The 20,888-nt window shown below is 41.4% G+C and overlaps 2 protein-coding genes across 2 annotated transcripts in view; one reads left to right on the plus strand and one right to left on the minus strand.

Annotated features, from left to right (window-relative positions):
* Window positions 1-20,888, minus strand: part of LOC133268311 (protein zyg-11 homolog B) — a 306,890-nt gene that overhangs the window by 173,984 nt on the left and 112,018 nt on the right. The window lies entirely within an intron of this gene.
* SLC1A7 (solute carrier family 1 member 7) overlaps window positions 1-20,888 on the plus strand; it is a 54,609-nt gene that overhangs the window by 17,208 nt on the left and 16,513 nt on the right. The window contains exons 4-7 of the mRNA XM_061451235.1: window positions 11,816-11,858; window positions 12,632-12,851; window positions 16,905-17,004; window positions 18,236-18,469. Coding sequence (XP_061307219.1) covers window positions 11,816-11,858; window positions 12,632-12,851; window positions 16,905-17,004; window positions 18,236-18,469 — 597 coding nt within the window. The remainder of the gene's footprint in view (window positions 1-11,815; window positions 11,859-12,631; window positions 12,852-16,904; window positions 17,005-18,235; window positions 18,470-20,888) is intronic.

The following is a 20,888-nucleotide window of genomic DNA, read 5'->3' on the forward strand; positions in this document are numbered from 1 at the left end:
TCTTTCTACTTTCAGAAGGTAGCATTTTGTACAGACCTGTGTGAGGAACTGTGGCCTGAGGATAAATTCTGAACCTAAGGATGCACAGTTTGCTAAAATTGAGAAAAAGTGAATTTCAGAAGGCTATTTTCAAGTTATCAGATGTTTATAACGTCTGTTTCTAGTAGAATTTAAATGCATGACCACCAAATGTATCAGAGGTACTCACAACATTGGGGTCAGGGTTTTTTGTACCCCTGCAGAATTACATGGAGCCTCTGGACCTCACCATCAAATCTATCATTAAGGTCAAGAGAGTATTAAAGTGTAATGCTAATTTGAATAAGGGCAGACAGTTGTAATAGGCAAAACCATAAATATAAGGGCTGAAATCCACATTTTTCAGGAAATAATACGCAAAAGTGCTGTTACAGCTGCACATAGCAACTCTCAGGTAAAGGACACAATTAGTCTACCGTTATGATCTTTCATTCCTTATTTTTGCCATATTATTTGTTCTGCTCTGTGGCTTTTCCTTGTTTATTTTACTTTGTTTGGCAGAAGGCAAGGTTGTTCTTTTAGACCAGCATTAGAACACTGACAGTATTTTGATAGCCGTGCCTGAGTATTCCTCTTTGTCTCAACGTTTCAAGTGCTAGTAGGATTACTTTTATGACTGAACATAGTATGTGCCTCAGATTTGTTTTGCTCATGCAGAAAGACCAAGTTTTGCCTTTGGTCGGTAGTACCTCAAGTTGGTGATCTCATACGATATTGGAGTTTGACGTATTAAAATATGTTGCGTAATTTGCCTTCCAAAAACCCAAATTCCTGACCCTGACAGTGTCAGCACACAAAGTACTTTGAGTTCCTGGGACCTCTATTCAGAAGGAACTGGGTTGGAAAGCTTATAAAACTCTCTTTTTCCTCCTCCAAGCTGCACTTATCCAGGCCATCTGAAACCTGCATCATTTTCTGTTGTATCAGTGTCTTACTGAGAATGGGCCACATGATGTTAGTCATGGAGCGGCAGCTGAGAGTGCTCCCTTTTGTAGCGTTCCACAAAACCATCATCTTCCTCTGCAATGAAAAGATGCCCACTTCATGGCATCTGTATCTCCCCAGTGACTTTGCCATGGTGTACGTGCAGTGGACTTAATGTGTATGTGTTTGTGCCATAATGTGATTCACATTATTCTGTTTCTGCTGCATAAAGGACTATAATTCCTACACCAAGAGGAAGAAATTGAGCGAGTTATTGGAGCTTGGAATCCCTTCGTACAACAGAGTAGCATGAGGAGTAAAAGGGAATATAAGAAAACTGTAATCTTAATTATTATCTTCATAATAATGAAGTGGCAGTGCTTGGAAACCCTTTAAGGCAAGCTGAGCTGTTTCTAAGGCCTCAGACAAGTAAAGGCACAGTGGGCCATATGGTGCAATGTTACATCCAAACTCTGGAAAAGGTCTCCCTCACCATAGGTTCCCATTCCCTTCCTTACACCAGCCCCGTTGCGTTTTGAGACCTGGATTAAGCTAGTTCATGGAGATGAGTCAGATGAAAAGTAATTTGGGCAGGCAAAACCTGAATTCAGGTCTATAGTATGAAGTTTGCATAAAACAGCCAAATGTCTGTATGACTGGAACCTGACTGCTGAGTTAGGATCTCATCTCTTCACCTCTCTCTGGCTAGAGCCTGTACACCACAGATTTAGTGGTGAGACTTGGGAACACTTTATCCTGCTGAGCCTCATTGCAGGTAAAATACTATGTCCTGACCTACACATTTTCAAATATCATCTATAATATCACCTTCTGCAACCAACTGAGCAAATTATAGCAGTTTACATGAATATTTCAGGTATGTGTGTTTCCAGATGTGCTTTCAGCCTGCAAAACCTTAAAGTCTTCTGTGGTCTGGGCAGGTGTCAACAATGACAGACCAACAAGCTGCTCTCATTACCCAAGCTTTAAAAGAGAGACTAAAGCTGACTCCTTTTGCTGTCCTCAGCAGCAGTCGCAGCTGTGCAATCTTTCTGCCTCGAGTGCACAGACTGATGTTTTTTATTCCTCCACTACAGAAATAACCACATTTACTAAATAAATAAATAACATAACTGTGGGGAATGGGCTTTCAGCCTAGGCAAACACTACGGGTGAAATCCTGGCTCTGCTGAAGTCAATTGCAGAACTCCTAAATATCTGTGTGGAAGTCTGGATTAAATGTAATGATGTATCTGCTGGTTTGAGCTAGAAAAGCTGATCCTTTAGCTCAATGATAAATCACTTCCATTCACAGCTGGAGACCATCTTTTTCAGCCTAGACTGGCTTATCTTCTCAATTCATTAATTTCCTCTCAATTTATCAATTGCATGTGTGCACAGTTTACACAGGAAACATCTGGTATTCTGCACATGAAGAATGCTAAATGCACAAGTGGAGAGATTATATATATGACATAACTGAGGGGTTTATTTCAGAAGTGTGAATCTTGGCATGGTGACACATGTATTCACCCTCACTGATTTCAGATTTGCAGCCACTTTGTAATGATGAAATACCTTGCTATTTCTTGTGATGGTATATATACATTGTCATGTCTGGAATTTTTGGCAGGGAGGATGTTGCTAGAAATTGAATTTCTTGAATTTGGGGGTAAAGGATTTTGCTGTTAGAAGTGGTTTTAATCAGAAACTAAAGAGTTGACTAAATAAAAGAAACCAAGAACTACTGCAGAGCCTCATGGTCATCCCAACCACCTGCAACATTAATCAATAATCACATTATCATTCTGCATTATTTTCCAGATGGTGCTTCCCCTGTATATTTGTATGTTATGCAAAAAAAAAAAAAAACATCAATAAAGCCTCCAGTGTATATGATTTGATTAGGACATGAGTGACACTGTACTGCATTATTCTCAAATGGCTCTAAACCTCACAGCAATCAGGAAATAAACAGACTCATCAGCATACTGAATTTCATGCTTCAAAAACTGTATCCACGAGTCAACCATTTGTTGCCACACTAAAGAGCAGTATTTGAAAGGCTTCCTTTCTAAAAGGAACCCCAAAAGATTGGGGACAAGATCTGTGGATGTGAATCTGTCCCTACTGATTTCCCCCTGGATTCAATCTGGGCAGAGAGGCCACTGAATGCAGAAAGACAGAAGTGGCTTCAATATTCAAATAGGCTTTATACCTAAACTCTTTAGTGGGCTTTATACCTAAACTCTTTAGTGCTGCTTTGGCCTTAAATGTGAGATTTTGCTTCAATCTGATTCATCTTTAAACCAAATACATCTCTTGCTGTCTGTGCAAGACACCCATTTAGATAGGTAGCTCACCCTGAGCAGGACTCTGCGCTGCATAACTTGCCCCTCTCTATCTGCAGTGTGCCAGGATCCAGACTATGGCCAAGTAATTCAGAAGGCAGCTGTGAGTCTGAAGCTCTGCAGAAGATGCTGTTCCGATGGTGCTTCTCTCCTCAGCTGCCATTTTATTGCTACATAAAGACACATGTACAAATTTGCCTTAATTATATCCAAGGTTTCTGGTGAAGTCACTGCAAGGCTCATGAAAGAGTATTTTCTTCCATTAAAACTATAAATCCTCAGGCTAAGGATCATCTTCTTCTCTTTAACACACCTGGTGCTTTATGAATTTTAATGAATTTATTCTCCTGATGTGCAATACTTGTGTGCGGTAGGCAAGGACCATTTTCCTTTCTTACAGCTCAAGAATCAAGACATACGGAAAAGAAATTACCTCACTGAGGATTGTTCAGATAAATCTGTGCTGCCAGAGGAAATATTCCCAGCTTATACAAGACCTAGTGGGGGTCTTGTTTTAGGAACGTGGCTTTTGGGACACATCAATGAAAGTAATAGCAAGGAATCAAAACGCATCTTTACCTTCTTTTTCCTGTGTGAATTCTAAACTTTGTACTATATCCCCCCAAAATAAGAGTGATTTTTAGTAGCCTTTTATGTGTTAAGAAATAAAGAAAGGCAAGTTACTGATTTTGAAAATAACTCAGACTTTGAGTGTTTTAGTCAAAAGGACAAAAAGGGGTTTACTTACAGGAATAATGTTCAGTTTAAAGCCCTAGATTTGTTTAATTCTGCCACATATACTCACCTGACAAGCAGAGTAGAAAAAGTCTGTAATTTAGGGATGAACATTTGTAAACCAAGATACATGATTCAGGACCCTGCTAGTAATGTTAGTTGTTAATATTTCTACCACATTCTGTTGCCATTATCAAGATACCATTGATTTAGACAGGTGAATCCTGCTGCAGTTTAAATCATGCCACTTGCATTTGTCACCAAGGAAAACAAAATCTAGCTTGTGAGATGACAGTAAACAAGTAAACACCGTAAATATTCATATGAGGAAGTAAATCCCAGCCAAAATGGGGATTCACTCTCTTCTTTTATGTAAGTCTGACTGTATGTGTAAATCTGGGCACCAGCAAGTACAGGGTTCACATAACTTCTTTAGTTTTCCTCAAGTCTAACCGGACAGCATGACATCCCAAGCTTATCCCATTCAAAAGCTCCAAATAAAACAATTCAGTGAATAGAGCCAGGATCAAATTATGCCTTAAACCATGACACAGAAATTTGTACATTTCTGAAGTTTGCTGGAAGGATAAATTGGAGCATTTTACCACTGAATATTCCAGATTGCATCCAGTTTAATAGCAGGTACTAGGGAACTCAATCTGTCTTAACCAGGAGAGGGCTGGGGGGGGTGGGGGGGGTATACCATTAATAGTTAGAAGTGGATATAAACACTGGAGAGGATTTATGTTTTCACGGGAATCCTGAGATCTTTTAAAAATAATTTCCATTCCCTCTTTTCAAGTTATATTCTACTTTATTGAAATTGTGTTGGAAATAGGGCAGGAGAAACCAAGTATCTGCTGTAGTCTGGGGAACATCCAGGCTGTGCAGAACCAGAAATCACACTTTGAAGTTTACAGCTGAACACTGAGTTGTATATACATGCAATAAGATATTTAAGAGTTCATTAAATGATTTGGGGTTTAAACTATGAAGAATTCTTCTCGTAACTTTTCCCTACATCCATGGATTTTTTGCCAAAAGCCCCTGTGTGCTATGACAGAAATATTTATCTGTCACCCTATGGCAAACTACTATTTTTACTCCTTTCTGATTGCCAGTTTTATCTCACAAATCCAGCCTGGTGCAGCACAGTTCTGCTGTGTATGTGGCCAAATGTTCACTTCTGGTTAAGCAGTTCGAGCTGCGTAGAAGCCCAATCCTCAAGTATTTACAAAGGATTCTGGAGCCTCTAAATGTGTGGTTCCTATTTGGCACAAAAGGAAACCAACATGGAAAAAAGATAATTCCATAATGAAAACAATGCTGGGGAGATGGGAGTATGGAGCAGTTTCTGCTCACTGATCAAGAGGCCTTAATCACAGAGGGGGAGGTGAATGAGGGGCAGGCGGAGTTAAAGCTGCATTAGGAAAGCTTAAACCCTGAAGGGGAAAAATTGTCCGTGCTCCTGACAATCGGCCTGGACATCTTCCAATGTAAATGTACACTTTTAGTGAAACAACTTTGCCTTGCTGGAACCATAGTGGAAATGCATTGGGCCTGTCATGTTACCTTTCATATCGTTCAGCCTTTTCAAGATTCATAAAGATGTGATGTACTTGTGCTTCCACTCCAAAGAATGATTTTCTCAGAAAGCCACAGCCCTGTTGGGGCTGTGTCAGGACCTTTTCTTTCAGTAGAAGCAGGATAAAGAAGTTCACGCTTCAGATCCCTTCCTGGAACTCCCAAGACCATGCAACATTGTCACCCTCAGGACAGATAAAAAGTCCATATGTTTGACAAAATTATTCCATAAGATGAGTTCTGGTCTCATCTGCAAAAAAGACAAGCAAGATGAAATGGCTTAGAGCTGATTAGTGACTTTTGCATTCTATTAGTATCTTTTATCACACTAATGAGTTTTTAAATGCCTCATTAATTCTGGAAAAGCCTTTCTTTAGTCCTTTTAGCAGGAGGTAGAAAGATTGATACTGAGAAATGAGATGAGGCACTGACCATTGGTGTGCAAGATGCATCCTCCCATGGGCCCTGAGATAGGTCAGTTGTTTGGTCTTGCTGAATTAAGTTTTGCCCTTGATTTCAGGAGTGTAAACCCAGACGGAGCTCACTGACAGTAGCAGGAAGGCATTTCAGATGTACACCCATATGACTAAGGACAGCATTTGTGGCTTGTGGTACAGTAACAGCAGTCAGGAGTCTACACAGCTGATGATGAAATCATGTAGATATAGGAAAAGGAAACCTGAAAACTTTACAGTTGTCATGTTAATCACCTCAGACTCCATTTTCACTTTGTACCCTTGCTGTATAGAGTGACAGAGTAAGATCTTAAACACTGAAGTATTAGAATACTGTCAAATATCCAGCCTTAAATCAATGTTCTTGCAAGCTCAGCTGTACTAGTTCAAATCTGAGAGCAGTGTCTAAAGCTGGTTTATGCCCAGTGAAATGTAGGCCAATAAAATATTATTAGGACACATGTGTATCAAAACCCCAGTCTGGTGGCTTTAATTCCACAGCATGGGGGACTGCAGCCAAAGACTGTCTGGTGTGTCAGGGATTAGGCACTGATAACATCAGAGTCTGAGAGCAAACCCAGATTGCTGCTGCAGAGCAGAGTGCCTCAGAGGAAATGGGTGTTCTGAATCAAGATAAAAACATGTGCTGTACCTGTGGCCACTCTTCTGCTAGAGCAGCTGGACCAAGTTCTTATTAAAAGATCTGCACAAGCTGAGTGCTTTGAGTTAACAGATGTTGTAGTTAGGACTCAGAATGAGTATCTCAGATATTCAGTAGTGTAACTGCAATGAGAACTTGGCCTGTTATTTCTAACAGAAGTTGTCTAGAAGCCATACAGGTGGCTATCCCAGTAGCTGCAGGCTAATGTTCTGTGGACAATTCAGCTAACAGCATGAGCAGTAAATCAGTTTAAGTGCTGATATTTGTATCACTACTGTAGTTCTCAGAGTCAGCAACCTTCGGAACAGAGCAAGAGGGCTCCCACAGTCTGAGCTGAAAAATGGGTTCCTACACAATTCAGCTTCCTAAAGCAGTGGCAATCTAGGGGAGTAAAAATGAGCAACTAGTGTCAATTGGTAGGGTAGTTGCTGGGCGACAATGGAGAAGAAAAGAGGACCTCCCATTTTTGGCAGTGGAAAGGGGCTAAGTAGTTATATGTCTAATGGGAAGCTGCACCTTCAGAGCTTTCCGTATTTGATACAAGTCTTCAGGATTTTCTTCAAACGCTATGGCACAGAACATGTATTGCCTTAGTCATACATAAACATTTGTAATTCAGTACATCCTTGCATCTGAATCCTCTTAGCCCTTACATGATTAGGGAAGGAAGGACTCCAGAATTTGCTAGTAGAATGAACCAGCCTATGCATCGCAGCAGGATGTAGTCAAAGAAGGTGTTTAGTAGGTCACTTGTACTTATATGCTGCTGTCACAGCAAATGCAGGCCAGGCACGTTGTGCCAGCTGGGGCTTAATGGCCCATAATCCTTAGAAGGTTCACTGAGCTGATACTGAACTGTCATGCACATTCGCTCTTTTAGCCTGTGTTGAACACACCTGCTTTGTCTGGCAGAATTCCTCAAGCAGAAGATGCTCTGGGAAATGTTCTTCCTCAGGGCAGGCAGTATTTAGCGCTTAATTTTTTATGTAACCAGAAATTCTCTGTCTCAATTTCTGTTTTAAAGTCATACCCTGTCTTAGACCTGACACTAGCCTCACCTGTTGCTTGTACTAGAAAAATGAATCTCAGATCACTTTAAGTTTCCTGTACTACTATTTTGTGTCCTGTGTCTTGAAGCAACCTGAGAGTAATGCTGTAAGTTCAGAAGTATTTCATCTGCTTAGCTTTCTTAATAAACACAACAGCATTTCTAGGTGGTGAGAGTGATATATAGCTCAGCTTGATTTATTACTTCATAAGTGCTGGCAGTGTCTTTAATTCAGTATATGTCAGTGATAAGCACAGTGCCTGTTCTGAGAGACAGCCTCACTTTATGATCCTGATACCGAATCTATGTGGGTAGATCTTTATTCTGTCCAGAAATACAGTAAAACTAGCAGAGATCTGCAGGGGCCAGTGTGATTGCAGCCTGATGCCTGGAAGATAGGTGGGCAGAGATCAGCCCTGCATCACCCTGCCAGTCATTTCGTAATTGGTTTGGGCAAGTGTCTGGATTTTGTGTAGACCGAAGCTCCCATCCCAGCAAACCTTTGCCCATGCTCAGGGTGAGCGGGCCAGAGACCCACAGGAGGGCTGCCCTGAGGGCAGCTGTGGGGATCCCACCAGCCCTCCTCATCCCAATTCCATGGTAAGAAGTCAAATCCTCCACTACCAGACTCACTTCTGAAACATTCCTAGGAGATCTCTGCCAAGGCCATCCATCTCATGACTGGAATTACCAGTGTGCAGGAAAACATACCCCTTAAGCAAGAGTTTCTCAAGTGTTTCTGAAGAGATCTGACTGAACCAACAAACACTCCCAGTCATCTCCCAGCTTTAGGTGACAGTTTGATACCTTCTTCTCATTATTTGTCTTTAGTCCCTTAGAGAAAGCAATCCACCATTTGCTCTCTTGAATGTTTTTAATTAACAAAACTAAATTTTGGCTAATACTGGATTTTTTTTAATCCAAGTAAACCAGCTTAAAATATAAAATAAACTGAGGCTCTGGCAAACACATTCAGGTCAGCCCTTCACTAGATAAATTGTGTAACTTTGGTAAGGCTAGTCTCAAAGACTGGATCACAGTGCATAATGTATTAAAAAATATTGGGAGAACTCCAGCAGCCAGTATTAAGTAGGTAGTTGTAATTCCTGTGAGATAAAGAATGATAAAGAAACAAATTTAATCCTCCACAAATTCGTCTACCATTTAATCTAGCTACTAACTGGATGATATTTTCTTTCTCAAGCAGTCTTAATTATTCTTCATTCTCCTAATTAGGACTATAAATCTAAGGGAGAAAGTGGAAATCATCAGCTATTAAATTAATATTTCTTAATAAAGCAACAGCTTATGAGTGACATGCATATTCAGAGCTCTGCAGGAGCCCATGGTGTGGATTTCACATTCACGCAGCAGGTCAGAACACAATCATCACACTCTTGGAGCACCTTTAATGTGATCCTTTCAAATCACAAAACAAAAATGATTTTATATTAATGAAGCCTTTAACAATCTGGTACAAGCAGAATTCCCTTATGAAGCATAATAAGGCAGCAACCACCTTTTCTCTCCAGTGCTTCCCCGCTCCTCTAAACATCCTCTCCATTGTCCCAGCTCCAGCTCCATCCAGCTGTTCTTCAGTTACTCCCCTATGTTGGCCAAGCCCTGGGGCTCAGGCAGGCAGACAGTTGTGTCTGTATCTGATAGGAAAGGGATGTGTAGCTGGCTCTTGTCTGTCTGTTGCTTTGGCTACAGATTCGACATTTGAATCAAAGAATCATCAGCTTTACGGATGATTTGCAGAAATAACTCAATGCTTTGTGCAGTTGTTACCGGGGTGAAAGCTCTGTTGATGGCAGCACAGCACTGCTTACAGTTGTGTAGTGAGTGTTCATCACTAATCACATCACTACTCTGTGTCTTAAATGTCTTAAGCTAAATCATTCCAATTAAATGAAAATGTATACAAAGGGACTGCATTAATTTAACTAAACCTTGCTAACTTATGATGGCTTCATTATATGGAAAGATGGACTAGGTGACCTTTAATGGTCCCTTCCAGTCAAAACCGTCCTGTGATTCTATATGGCCAAAGCTGCTCCCTCTGCTATCACGTGGCCATAGCATACAGCCATTGTAATACCTGGGGCTTTTAAGCAGGACTGGCAAAATGGAAGGAGATGTTGCAGCGTACAGCACAGCTGTGTAGGCTGTTATCCCATGGGAATGCCAGGTACCAGATCAGACTGCAAGGGGTAGGCAATCAGAACTGCGTCACCTCATTGCGGCAAGGGAAGGCCAGGGCAATTAATGAAGAGTAACTGAAGTGCTGCTCATCAACCTCCTGTCTTGCCTGGTAGTAACTTCTCTGTGTGTAACACTAGTTTGCCCTACGGCAACAGCCTTACCAAAATGACATATGATGCCTTTATGTGGCTTGTCTGCTCTCAGATAGCAGACCAAAAAAAAAACGCCCTCTATTTCAATTATTAGACAATACTGCTACCCTGTAATTAAAATTCTTCTCCCCCTGCTTTACCCTGAAAAAGTTAATTATCTCTTTGTAGCACTTGCTCTCAGTGCCTGATGTTACTGAAACAGAATCTATCTCATCATTTTAAATGTGACCATAATGTCGCATTATGATCACTTAAAACAGCAATAAAATTGTTTTTCCTAAGCCAGTGCTGCACCGTGTGCTCTTGCTGAAATGCCATCAGCAGCAAGTGTATGTGCTGCTGCAAAGAGGAAAGCAGGGCTAGAAAATGGTTCAGTGCCGCGTGCATTTCACCATCTATATATCTATATATATTAATTCTCTTTGAAATGCGAATGGACTTTTCTCTAACCCTTCTGTGTTGTCCTGGCTTGGGGGTTGAGGGCTTGGAATAAAAGGTCTTTTGGATGAAGAATTCAGGAGATTCTCCTTGCTTAAATATCTGTACACGAAAGCACATAATTGGGTCACAGGCTGTCGCTGTCTTCTGCCCATGGGCTCAGAAGCTTTGGGCTGCAAATAAATTAGTTCTAAAAACGATCCTATTAGAATCATCACGCAAATCTTGATTCCCAAATGCTGCCTGGAAATACACGAGGTTTTAGCTTTTTTCCCCAATTATACCACGATTCCTCTTTGAAGCCTGTAGAGGGTGTGCTTTCCATTTCAAATTCAGATTGAATGTCTTTCTGCAAAGCAGAAATCTAGCTCAAATGGAAGTTACAAATTAGCTCCAGATATTATTGGGTGAAATACTGTGGACTGAGATACACAGAAAGTCAGTAAAGGTTACAAGTGTCCCTTTGGAATGAAACATCTTTCGGTCTCACTGCTCATCTCACGGCTTATTGTCATTGTCTTCCTCTGTAGCTATAAGCAAAGCTGAAGCTGTGGCTTCACCTCAGACTTTTGTTCTGAAGCCTCAGAACCATACCAAAAGACATGTCTAATCTCACTTCTTTTAATCAGGAATGGGATCCTCTTTTTGAAAAGCAAACTTCTTGACCAAACCATTGTAAAGGCTACACCACCTCCAATTTTAATCATGCTTTCATCAGGAGGTACTACAGCTTGTGAATTATCTCACAGGAGTACTTGAAGCCTCAAAGGAGATTACAGCACCCAGGGGTTTCAGGAATACACCTGTGAACACTGACTGTCTTGAACAGCTCATTATCTATGTAGGAAAGACAAAATATGGAATAAAGGAATACTCTTCTCTGCAGTTAGCACATGGGGAAGGGAATGACAGCAATTATGTGGCCTCAGTTACAATATGGAGACTGCTGCAGAGCCAGAAACTGAAATGAGAGCTCCTGGGTCTCACTCCAGGTGTTTAGAAGCAAATCCCAAAACTTTGTAAGGAACTGTGTCTCTATTGAGCTTTGCTTAGTCAGGTAAGCTGTATGGCATGAGTAGGAGAGAGGGGCAGTCTTCTGCACCCATCCTGCCCTTGCTCTCTAGAAGGGTAAATAACTGATTTACCTTGGGAGACCCAAGACACAGTAAACAGAAGTTGTTTTCAGTTCCATATAAATTATTCTCCTATTTGTTCATTTTTAGGAACATGTTTCCAGCTAATCTTGTTGAAGCCACATTCAAGCAGGTAAGTGGCTATATTCCTTTTACAACTGATGAAAGAGATGACCCAGCATCATACAAAATCAAGTGTCTTTGTAAAACAGAATCCAGATACAGACACTGCATATTACTTCAGCTACTGTTAGTACCTTCAGCATTTAGGAATTAAGTCCCTTTCCATTAGCCCCAGCAGCCTTGGCACCTGAAGGCATAACAAACAAGCATGAAATGCACAGTGTGACTAGAGAGTGGACACCCACACCTATGTCGGCTCCACCTCCTCCTGAGCCCAGTTCTTTGAGGACCTTGAGAAAGAGCAATTTATGACAGTATGAGCATTCTTTCTCAACATCAGACTGCAGTCACAGGGTAGCTGGAATCTCTTTAAGAGAATCTGGTCAGAAAACCTCATCTAAAAGTTCTGAGTGAGTAAGAGGCATGGTTACCTTTACTTCACCTGGGGGAATATTTCATGGGAACCTTATCTCTGGTGAGACAAAGAGAACTTACAGCACTCCTAAGGAGTCATTCCTGATTATGTCTTAAAGGAAAGTAGCTTTATCAGGAGATGATGTGTTTGCTGCATAGAAGTCTGATTATAGGAAACTTTTTTATGCTTTTCCAAAAATTCAACTGTTTTTACAGATTTTAGCAGCATAGGGACAGGAGCTGTCATTCTTGTTTTCATGCTTGTCCCTCTAAAAGGCAGCCTTGTAGGAACAGAACACTTAGGAGATCTCATTAAACTATTAATTCCTGCTGGGATATTATAATAAAAGCTATTTTGTTTTCTTTCAGTATCGCACCAAAAGTATTCCCATCATTAAACCAAGCAAAGCATCATCTGAAAGCACCACTCGTCGCATTATTATATATGGAGTCCAGGATGAGAATGGATCCAATGTCCAGAATTTTGCCTTGGATATCACTCCCCCTCCTGAAGTGATTTACAAATCAGAGCCAGGCACTAGTGATGGCATGAATGTGCTGGGGATTGTGATATTCTCTGCCACAATGGGTAGGTTTCAGACATGTTTGGTTTATAATCATCCAAGTATCCATTTAACAGAAAAAGATACAGGTTCAGGTTTGATTTCTCAATTCACCTTCTATCTAAACTTCACAGGGAAAAAGGCAAAACTGTCACAGAGCTGTTCTTCTAAACCGTCAATGATAAATGTTCAAAATCCTGGATGATTTTTGTTCCATGCAGGTCTGTTTTCTGTGCATGCACGTACATTCTTTTTGCTTTAATTCTTTTCTGGATCTTTTTGCACTTTTATTTATGACCCATTTTTTCCTGACTGTAGGAAACGCCACAATAGACTGTGCTCAGAAGAGATAGAAATCTATACCAGGTCAGACCCATGGCCCCTCTTCCAGTATTCTGTTTCACTCTCCAGACAGTAGCAAAGATCCCAGATAAAGTTTCAAGACATTCTGAAGTAAACAAGTTCATAGCAGACTTTGTTCCCAAAGCCCAAGAAGTCAGTATGCTTCTAATGTCCAGAGCTCCAGGTGTGGTATGACAGGAATAAAGAACCTCCTGCACTGCTCTTGCTTCCAGGGGCATCAGGCTGAGACACCCTCTTATGGCTGTCATGGCTGGATGTATCATTCATGCAGGCCAAGCAAAACCTGTTCCCAGATCAAGTCCTTGGCCAAAGTTCCTCTCACCAGGCAGGAAATTACTTTAGCCCTAGAACCTGCCCTGTCTGTTGTTCTTACCCATCCTTAGTCACATTTTGCCACACGATTAGTGGAGAATATAACTGCCACTGTCAGAACCCAACTCAGATAATGAGCCTCAGTACCATCTATACTGTGGGGGTGGTGAGACACTGGCACAGGTTGTGCCAGTGAAGCAGGGAAGCTGTGGCTGCCCCATCCCTGGCAGTGTTCAAGGCCAGGTTGGAACAGGCTTGGAGCAACCTGCTCTAATGGAAGGTGTCCCTACCTTTGGAAGGGGGTTAGAACAAGATGACCTTTAAGATCCCTTCCAAACCAAACCATTCTAGGATTCTATGACCTTGAAGAAGTGAGCTACAAAAGTGTATTGTTATATCAGATTTTATTTTTGCCATCCTGCAATGCTGTTAGTTATATACTAGCTAGTAGCTTACCACAGTGGACTCTCAGAGCTTCTGTCTGGGTGACTGATTCAGTTTAACTTGCTGGAGGCACATATTGGTGCCATGTGTGTTACATTATGTTTGTGGATTTGGAATAGGAAATTTTAACAAACATACCCTAGTTAATAATAACGTTCTGATCAAATTTGCATTGTCTAAATTCATGCCTGGAAGTTAATCTGCTCAGCAAAGGTAGTTCCACAAAACATCTCTGTGTTTATTATGTTATGGCTCATACCAGCACAAGGGGCCAAAAGTCAAGCCTGGAATTAGCAGATTTTCCTCTTTTTTTTGGTTTGTCCAGTGGGTGGTATTCCATTTGCAACATGGCTGGAAACTGGCTGTCGCCCAGTTTGTAGTACATTATAGACAATTCCCATAGTACAGTGTCACAGCAAACACTATTCCAGTCAAAAAATTATTGGATATGAATTAATTCATTACATGTTCTTATTAGGATCAAGGGCAGTTTTATACTTCTGAACACAGATCATCTATTGTCTTTCCCAGAACTGAATGTTACTACTTTTACCATGCCCCTAAGTCTTGCTGGCCTGGGGCTCAATGGATGGGAGCTGAGAGCTGGTTTCTTCCGGGCTGAGGTACAGCAAATGACCTGCTGGTACTGCCACGTGTGACTGTATCAGCCACGAACAAACCTGAGACACTAAACCCTCAACACTTGTCATATACCTGTGATTATTTCAGTCTGTCATTTTGAACAAGGGATGCAGCCAGGCATTTGTCACTGTCTTCAGCTTTCTGCACCAAAAGAAATGGAAGCAATGAAACAAAAGACATGTGGCTTCCATCTATAAAATAAGAGCATCCTTCAAAAGTGTTTATTTTTTGCAAAAAAAAAAAAAGGCATGCAAGTCTTGGTGCTTTGTAACGGTTTTGCTCATTCTGGCTGAGTCTTATTTTCACAGAGGTCTTTTTCTATCATTTTGGGCATAGAAAAACATCATTTAGGGTGGGTGTGAGTTCTTATTACAGTTTTTTTAAGGTCCTTGAACAGCATAAGAATAGCGTAAAGGGACAAGAGTTTAGATTTGAGCTAACTCTTTCCCTGAAGCAGGAGGTGAATTGCTTAGTCACCTCAGTCCAAGAATAAATCCTGTGCATGAATAACGGGACTTCTTTGCCATGCATGCATTAAAATGGGCAAAGTTTGACAGGGAGTGTGAGGTCAAGACACATGTAAAGCCTTGATGCTATATGATTACCTATAATATCTCTTCTCACACAGTGCGCAGGAATTTCTGTTAGATATTATGGCAGTGGCCAAGCACTGGGACATCTGATCATGTTTTCTTGGAGGAGCATGCATTATTTATTCATTGCAAGGCACATAACTTGGTGCATCAGGACTGCAGACAGGAGGCCCTAGTCCTGCCCCCACCAATAGCCACAGGCTTAGGTAGGACAGTGTTTTAAAGAGAAAATTTCAATTATTCCTGTGAAATGAAAAAGAAGATATTTTATTGGTTTTGACATTTTACAGAATTAGAAGATAAGACTCTCATAAAACTGCCACCAACCACGCTAGAGGAGCTGAACTGTATTTAATATCCTAGTGCAAATGATGAGCAAAATGCTTAATAAAAGTGTTGTTTTCTGACCTAAGAGTTATAGCTTAGATGAATATTAACAGGCTTACAAACTCACATCTTGAATGCACTGTTATTGTGAAATCCCTGGATGGGAGAGCTGAAAGCCTCCCTCCCTGCCCCAGGAGGGGATTGCCCTGGAAGCACTGCTGCCGGAGCCATGGCCCCACATGCAGATATGGGCTCCAAGGAACAGAGCCCGGGCTCTGCTCAGAGCAAGGACACTGCATACCCAGAGCAAGTGGCAGCATGCACCACACTCATAGCCCCCTCCTTCCTCATGGAACTCCCTTCAAAGGCAGGCTCACTTGGGGCAGATAGTTTTGGAAGTGCTTCCTTGGGCAATTAACTCAATTATTTATAATCCTTTCAGGGAGGGATGGCAGAAAATTAACATAGGAAAATGAGTTCTATTTGTATGAATTATTGGAGACTAACATCATCTGGAGAATGTATGGTTAGATGACACATCCCAGAGCTGTTTTCCTTTCCTTTCTGAGCACTGGGTGCACAGAAATGGGTTTTCTTTGCTTTCATCTTCACTAGTTAGTCAATATAGCAATTTGGCTTTTCTTCCCATGGATTTGAATTTCCTTATCTCCCCCAAGTTTGCAAAGCCTGACTGATTATGAGAGTTGGTTTTTATCATGTAGACAGATAACTACTAAAAAATAAGATGGGGAGTCCCTTACTAACAGAACAAGCCCCAAATACTGGGTTAGCCCCAGGAGTGTCTCATGGATGCTGCCCAGTTGTACACAGCGCACAGCAGTAAGGGACACTGCAGACAAACAGAGCTTCCTTCACTAGAAAATGTCACTCAGTTTGTCTTCCATGGATCAACCTGATTTAGTGTGAGGTGTCCCTGCCCATGACAGGAGGTTGAAACTAGATGAACTTTAAGGTCCCTCCCAACCCAAACCATTCTATGATTCTACGATTCTTTGATCCCTCAGAGCAGGTAAATTCTTCTCAGGGCTCTATAAAAGGCAGCTAAAGAAACAGGCTAGCAGGGGAGCTAAATCTACAGCACAAAAGTTTGTGTTTCCACAGGGAAACCTTCAGAGAACTACAAATAAAAAGCCACCTAGATAGGGGAGGGATCCCTGTATGGGGCAAAGCACAAAGCGTGTGGCCTGGCTCTCCCACACTCTTGTGCTTGTGTAAAGTGAGATTTTCAGATACCATATCTCCTTATACAGCATGAAGATCTATATTCTTCCAGTCATCTCACATTTAGTTGAGTCTGAGTTACAGCAGGGAGGGGAATGCATTGGGGCTTTGCATGAAGGCACCTGAGAAACTGAACCTGAATGCCTTTCATTGCAGGTATAATGTTGGGAAGAATGGGGAACAGCGGGGTTCCTTTGGTCAGCTTTTGCCAGTGTTTAAATGAATCTGTCATGAAGATCGTGGCAGTTGCTGTTTGGTAAGTAACTGTTGTAGTAAGAAAATCAGTATCTTTTTAAAAAGAGTAAGAAAATTTCAATAGAAAAGGATGCACAGAAATCCCATAAACTTATTTCTGGGGAAGGAGGACCTTAGCTTTGCGGGGCATCAGATTTTGAAGGATGATACACACACACACACACACACATCCTCACCCTGGCTTGTAATGTCATTTTGACAGAGGCACTCTATGTATTACACCCAAATAATGGAACATGGTATAGCTGGGTATGTATGTGCTGTATGCACTAGGGGCACTGCCAATCCTTGGCTAGACCTGCCAATCCACCTGCCCCAAAGATCAAAGGAACAATAGGTGACTGCCAGTAACAAAAACTATGAGCTTAGCACCTTCCCCACACTGCAGAAGGTTCTCCAGTGTTGCTTAGCCTGACGTGGGGGTAATCCCATTACCAGCACTAAGCCTTTGTTTCCAGCTACCTGGTCCAGTCTGACTAAGCTGGCTCAGGGAATGATCACTTGTTTAGATGGGTCCAAAGGAGTAGTTATTTCTGGAAGAATGAGAGGGAATTCTCTGGAGATGGCACGGCTGCAAGTGGAAGATGGCTGGATGCCCCCCCGATTATTATTATTATTGTTTTAATCTTAGTCTCTTTCAGCACCCGTTGCTTTGGTTTAGGTGAGCACAGGAGTGCAATAGTTTTGATAAGGCACCTATCCCACACCCAGTACTGAGGGGGTCCAGAAACTAACCATTCTTATGCCTGTCTGCCCCAATCTAAGCTCCCAGGCAGCCCAAGAGCATGTCTAATGCATGTTGGTGTTTCTCCTATGTCTTCCAAAGGCTACATAAACATTTACTTAACAGCTTCCAACTAAAATCTGTGAAGAGTTACATGAGCACAAGCACATTCTCAGAGCTTAGAATTCATTTCCCCTCTCCCTAGTAAATGCCTAAAGCTGGAAAGTCAGAGCTGCCTTCTGAACCAAAACATTTTAAAGTCATTCGTGACCAGCACCATAACCTCAGGTGTGCTGAGGAGTACTCCACATAAAAGACTGTTTAGTCCAGTGCCTTGGGCATGCTCCTCAAGTGTGAGAGGGGCTTAGGTTGATAAAATAACAGAATCCAGCTGTGCAGCTTCCAGACAGGCTGCTGTGACTGTATTGCTACTGGAAGGATTTCCCAGCTAATACTGTTTGATGGAAGTGACCTATCTCCTAATAATGACTGTCTTTCTTTTTCTCAGGTATTTCCCATTTGGAATTGTGTTCCTAATTGCTGGTAAAATTTTGGAAATGGATGACCCTTCAGCCATTGGGAAGAAACTGGGTTTCTATGCCATTACGGTGGTGTGCGGCCTGGTGGTGCATGGGCTGTTTATTCTGCCAATGATGTACTTCTTTATCACCAAGAAGAATCCCATTGTTTTCATCAGAGGGATTCTTCAAGCCTTGCTTATTGCTCTGGCCACATCCTCCAGGTATTGCACAGTTTCTAGACATATACAATATAATACTTACAATCATAGAATCATAGAACGGTTTGGGTTGGAAAGGACCTTAAGATCATTCAGTTCCAACCCCTTGCCATGGGCAGGGACGCCTCACACTAGACCATGTCACCCAAGGCTCTGTCCAACCTGGCCCTGAACACTCCCAGTGATGAGGCATTTACAGCTTCTTTGGGCAACCCATTCCAGTGCCTCACCACCCTCACAGTAAAGAACTTCTTCCTTACATCTAACCCGAACTCCCCCTGTTTAAGTTTAAACCCAGTACCCCTCATCCTATCGCTACAGTCCCTGATGAAGAGTTCTTCTTCTTACTAGATCATTATTACAGCTTTCTCTTGAGAAAAGCACACTAGAGCTGTACTGGAGCAGGTATATTTGTATCTATGTGAACAATGACCCGTGTCCAACTCACTGGCATTATTTTAAAAGATGTGTCTCTCAACATTGGGAAGTTATGTGGAGCCATTTCACAATAATGTTTGTCACATTGTTTTCCCTTAATTTCAAAAATATTGGACAAAACTGGTTTTTCTTAAAGGACTAGAAAGGAAATAATGTTGGTGTTTTGTTTTCATAAAACAAACATGCTTCTACAAAGTCAATATATATGTAAGGGACACCCAATTTGTCCAGCCTACATCCTTGGTTTTAGTGGAGAACCTCCTAGTTCAGTCATATGGAAACGTTTTACCCTTCCTACTCATCTTAGTCTTTGTTTCTTGGTACGTGAAGGAAAGGCTGTGGCTGCAAACTATTGTCCAGCACTGGGAAAGTATTTAGCTGTTCTGCTCAAGGAATAGTATTTTTTGCATGCTTTTTAGGGAAGATGTACAAGTTTTAACCATAGCGGAACAAAGGTACGGTGAAAATGGGAAACAGCTTGTGAACTGGTCATGAAAATGACTCCTAACCAGATAGACTGGTGCATGAGAAAATAATCATGTGCTGGGTGGTGTTTTAACCTCTAATTAGGCTTATCTAATTAAGGCAAGCTTTTTTATTAGAGCATGAAAAGGTTACAGCTTGAGATGTCACATCCCCAGATTCAAATAAGATGCCAATTTTACGCTCAGAGATGTTAGTGTTGGAAGAAGCTCTCACCAGGTTCACATTTGACACACTTGACTATCTGCCCTGCTCCTCTAACAATTCTGTTTCTGAAGAATTCTTCTGCTGACAACTCAGGGTTTTTAATCTGTGCCATTCCATTCATTCTCTTTTTCTAGAACAAGAGATTTTTTCTTTAAAATATAATCTGAATTTTCTTCTTTTTAGGGAAAAAAAAAGAGAGAAAAGTTTGCTCCTCAGTTTACCTGTAGCATGTGTAGAAGAGTTTCTCCTTTTCTGTTAATAAGCAATAAAAATAACCAACTTTGTCACCAGCATAGATCCCTTTATCAAGGGGGGGTTAATCGAGACTTGAAAGATCAGCACATATTCACCATTTTCAAACCAGATTACTGTTCTTAATTTTCCTTCTGTTGCATCAGCACCGCATTTTGATTTCACAACCAATTTACTAGTCCTTTACTGGTCTGGACATTTTCAGAGCTTGTGCTATTTTAAGTAGTGATCTCCCATTCCTATCAAGGTAGTTCATTGTTTCTTCATTAGATTTCATCTCCTTACTCTGTCTCTAGCTCTGAGAGTATCCAGCCACTTTACAATCATGGAATGCCCTTTTTACGAGTAATAATATATTCAGGTCCAGGTTGTTCTGGTATATTTTGAGGTTAGAAATGTTCCAATGCCAGTATCATCAATCAAAGTGATAAAAGGCAGACACAGTATGTAGTCACCACAGTACACAACCAGATCTACAAAGGGATGCAGGGCTTTGATTCCCTGTTCTACACAAGTGCCTAAGTTACATTACCACTTGCAGGAAGTCCAACATTGGAGAAGTTTTAGATCAGGGTTTTTTTTCTCTCATTTGCTTTCAGAAACATAAGGAAAGAACATGCACACTCTGTAGCAAATGTGAGCTACCTCCTTTAAAAGACCTGCATATCACACAGTGATCACCATTGCAAAGCTTAACCTGTAGGCAACTTTCAACCACATAGGATGCCTATAGTTCATCTGGGAACTCAGCTCCTCTTTGGGAGAGGTGAGCTCCTAGGAAAGAGCCCCAAAAGCCAGCATGGCAAGGAGAGCTTGGCAGGCATCAGGCATAGATATAAAGCAAAAACATCAACCTACAGAACTGATGAGAGAGCTGTCTCTCCCTGCTGAGTCTCTTCAATGTAAATCAGTCCTTACTTAAGGTTTTCTCCAGCCCCAAGCTGATGTGAGTGTCCACTGACAGTGGGGAGTACATGGGGAATTCAGCTTTCTCTTAAACCTATGCTGAATTTGACTTTCCTGAGCTCCCAGTCCCAGGAAA

The sequence above is a fragment of the Pezoporus flaviventris genome, unplaced genomic scaffold, assembly GCF_033815535.1.
Source record: "Pezoporus flaviventris isolate CSIRO_AGI_PZ_B2104156 unplaced genomic scaffold, CSIRO_AGI_Pfla_v1 ptg000013l, whole genome shotgun sequence".
In the NCBI taxonomy this organism is placed as follows: Eukaryota; Metazoa; Chordata; class Aves; order Psittaciformes; family Psittacidae; genus Pezoporus; species Pezoporus flaviventris.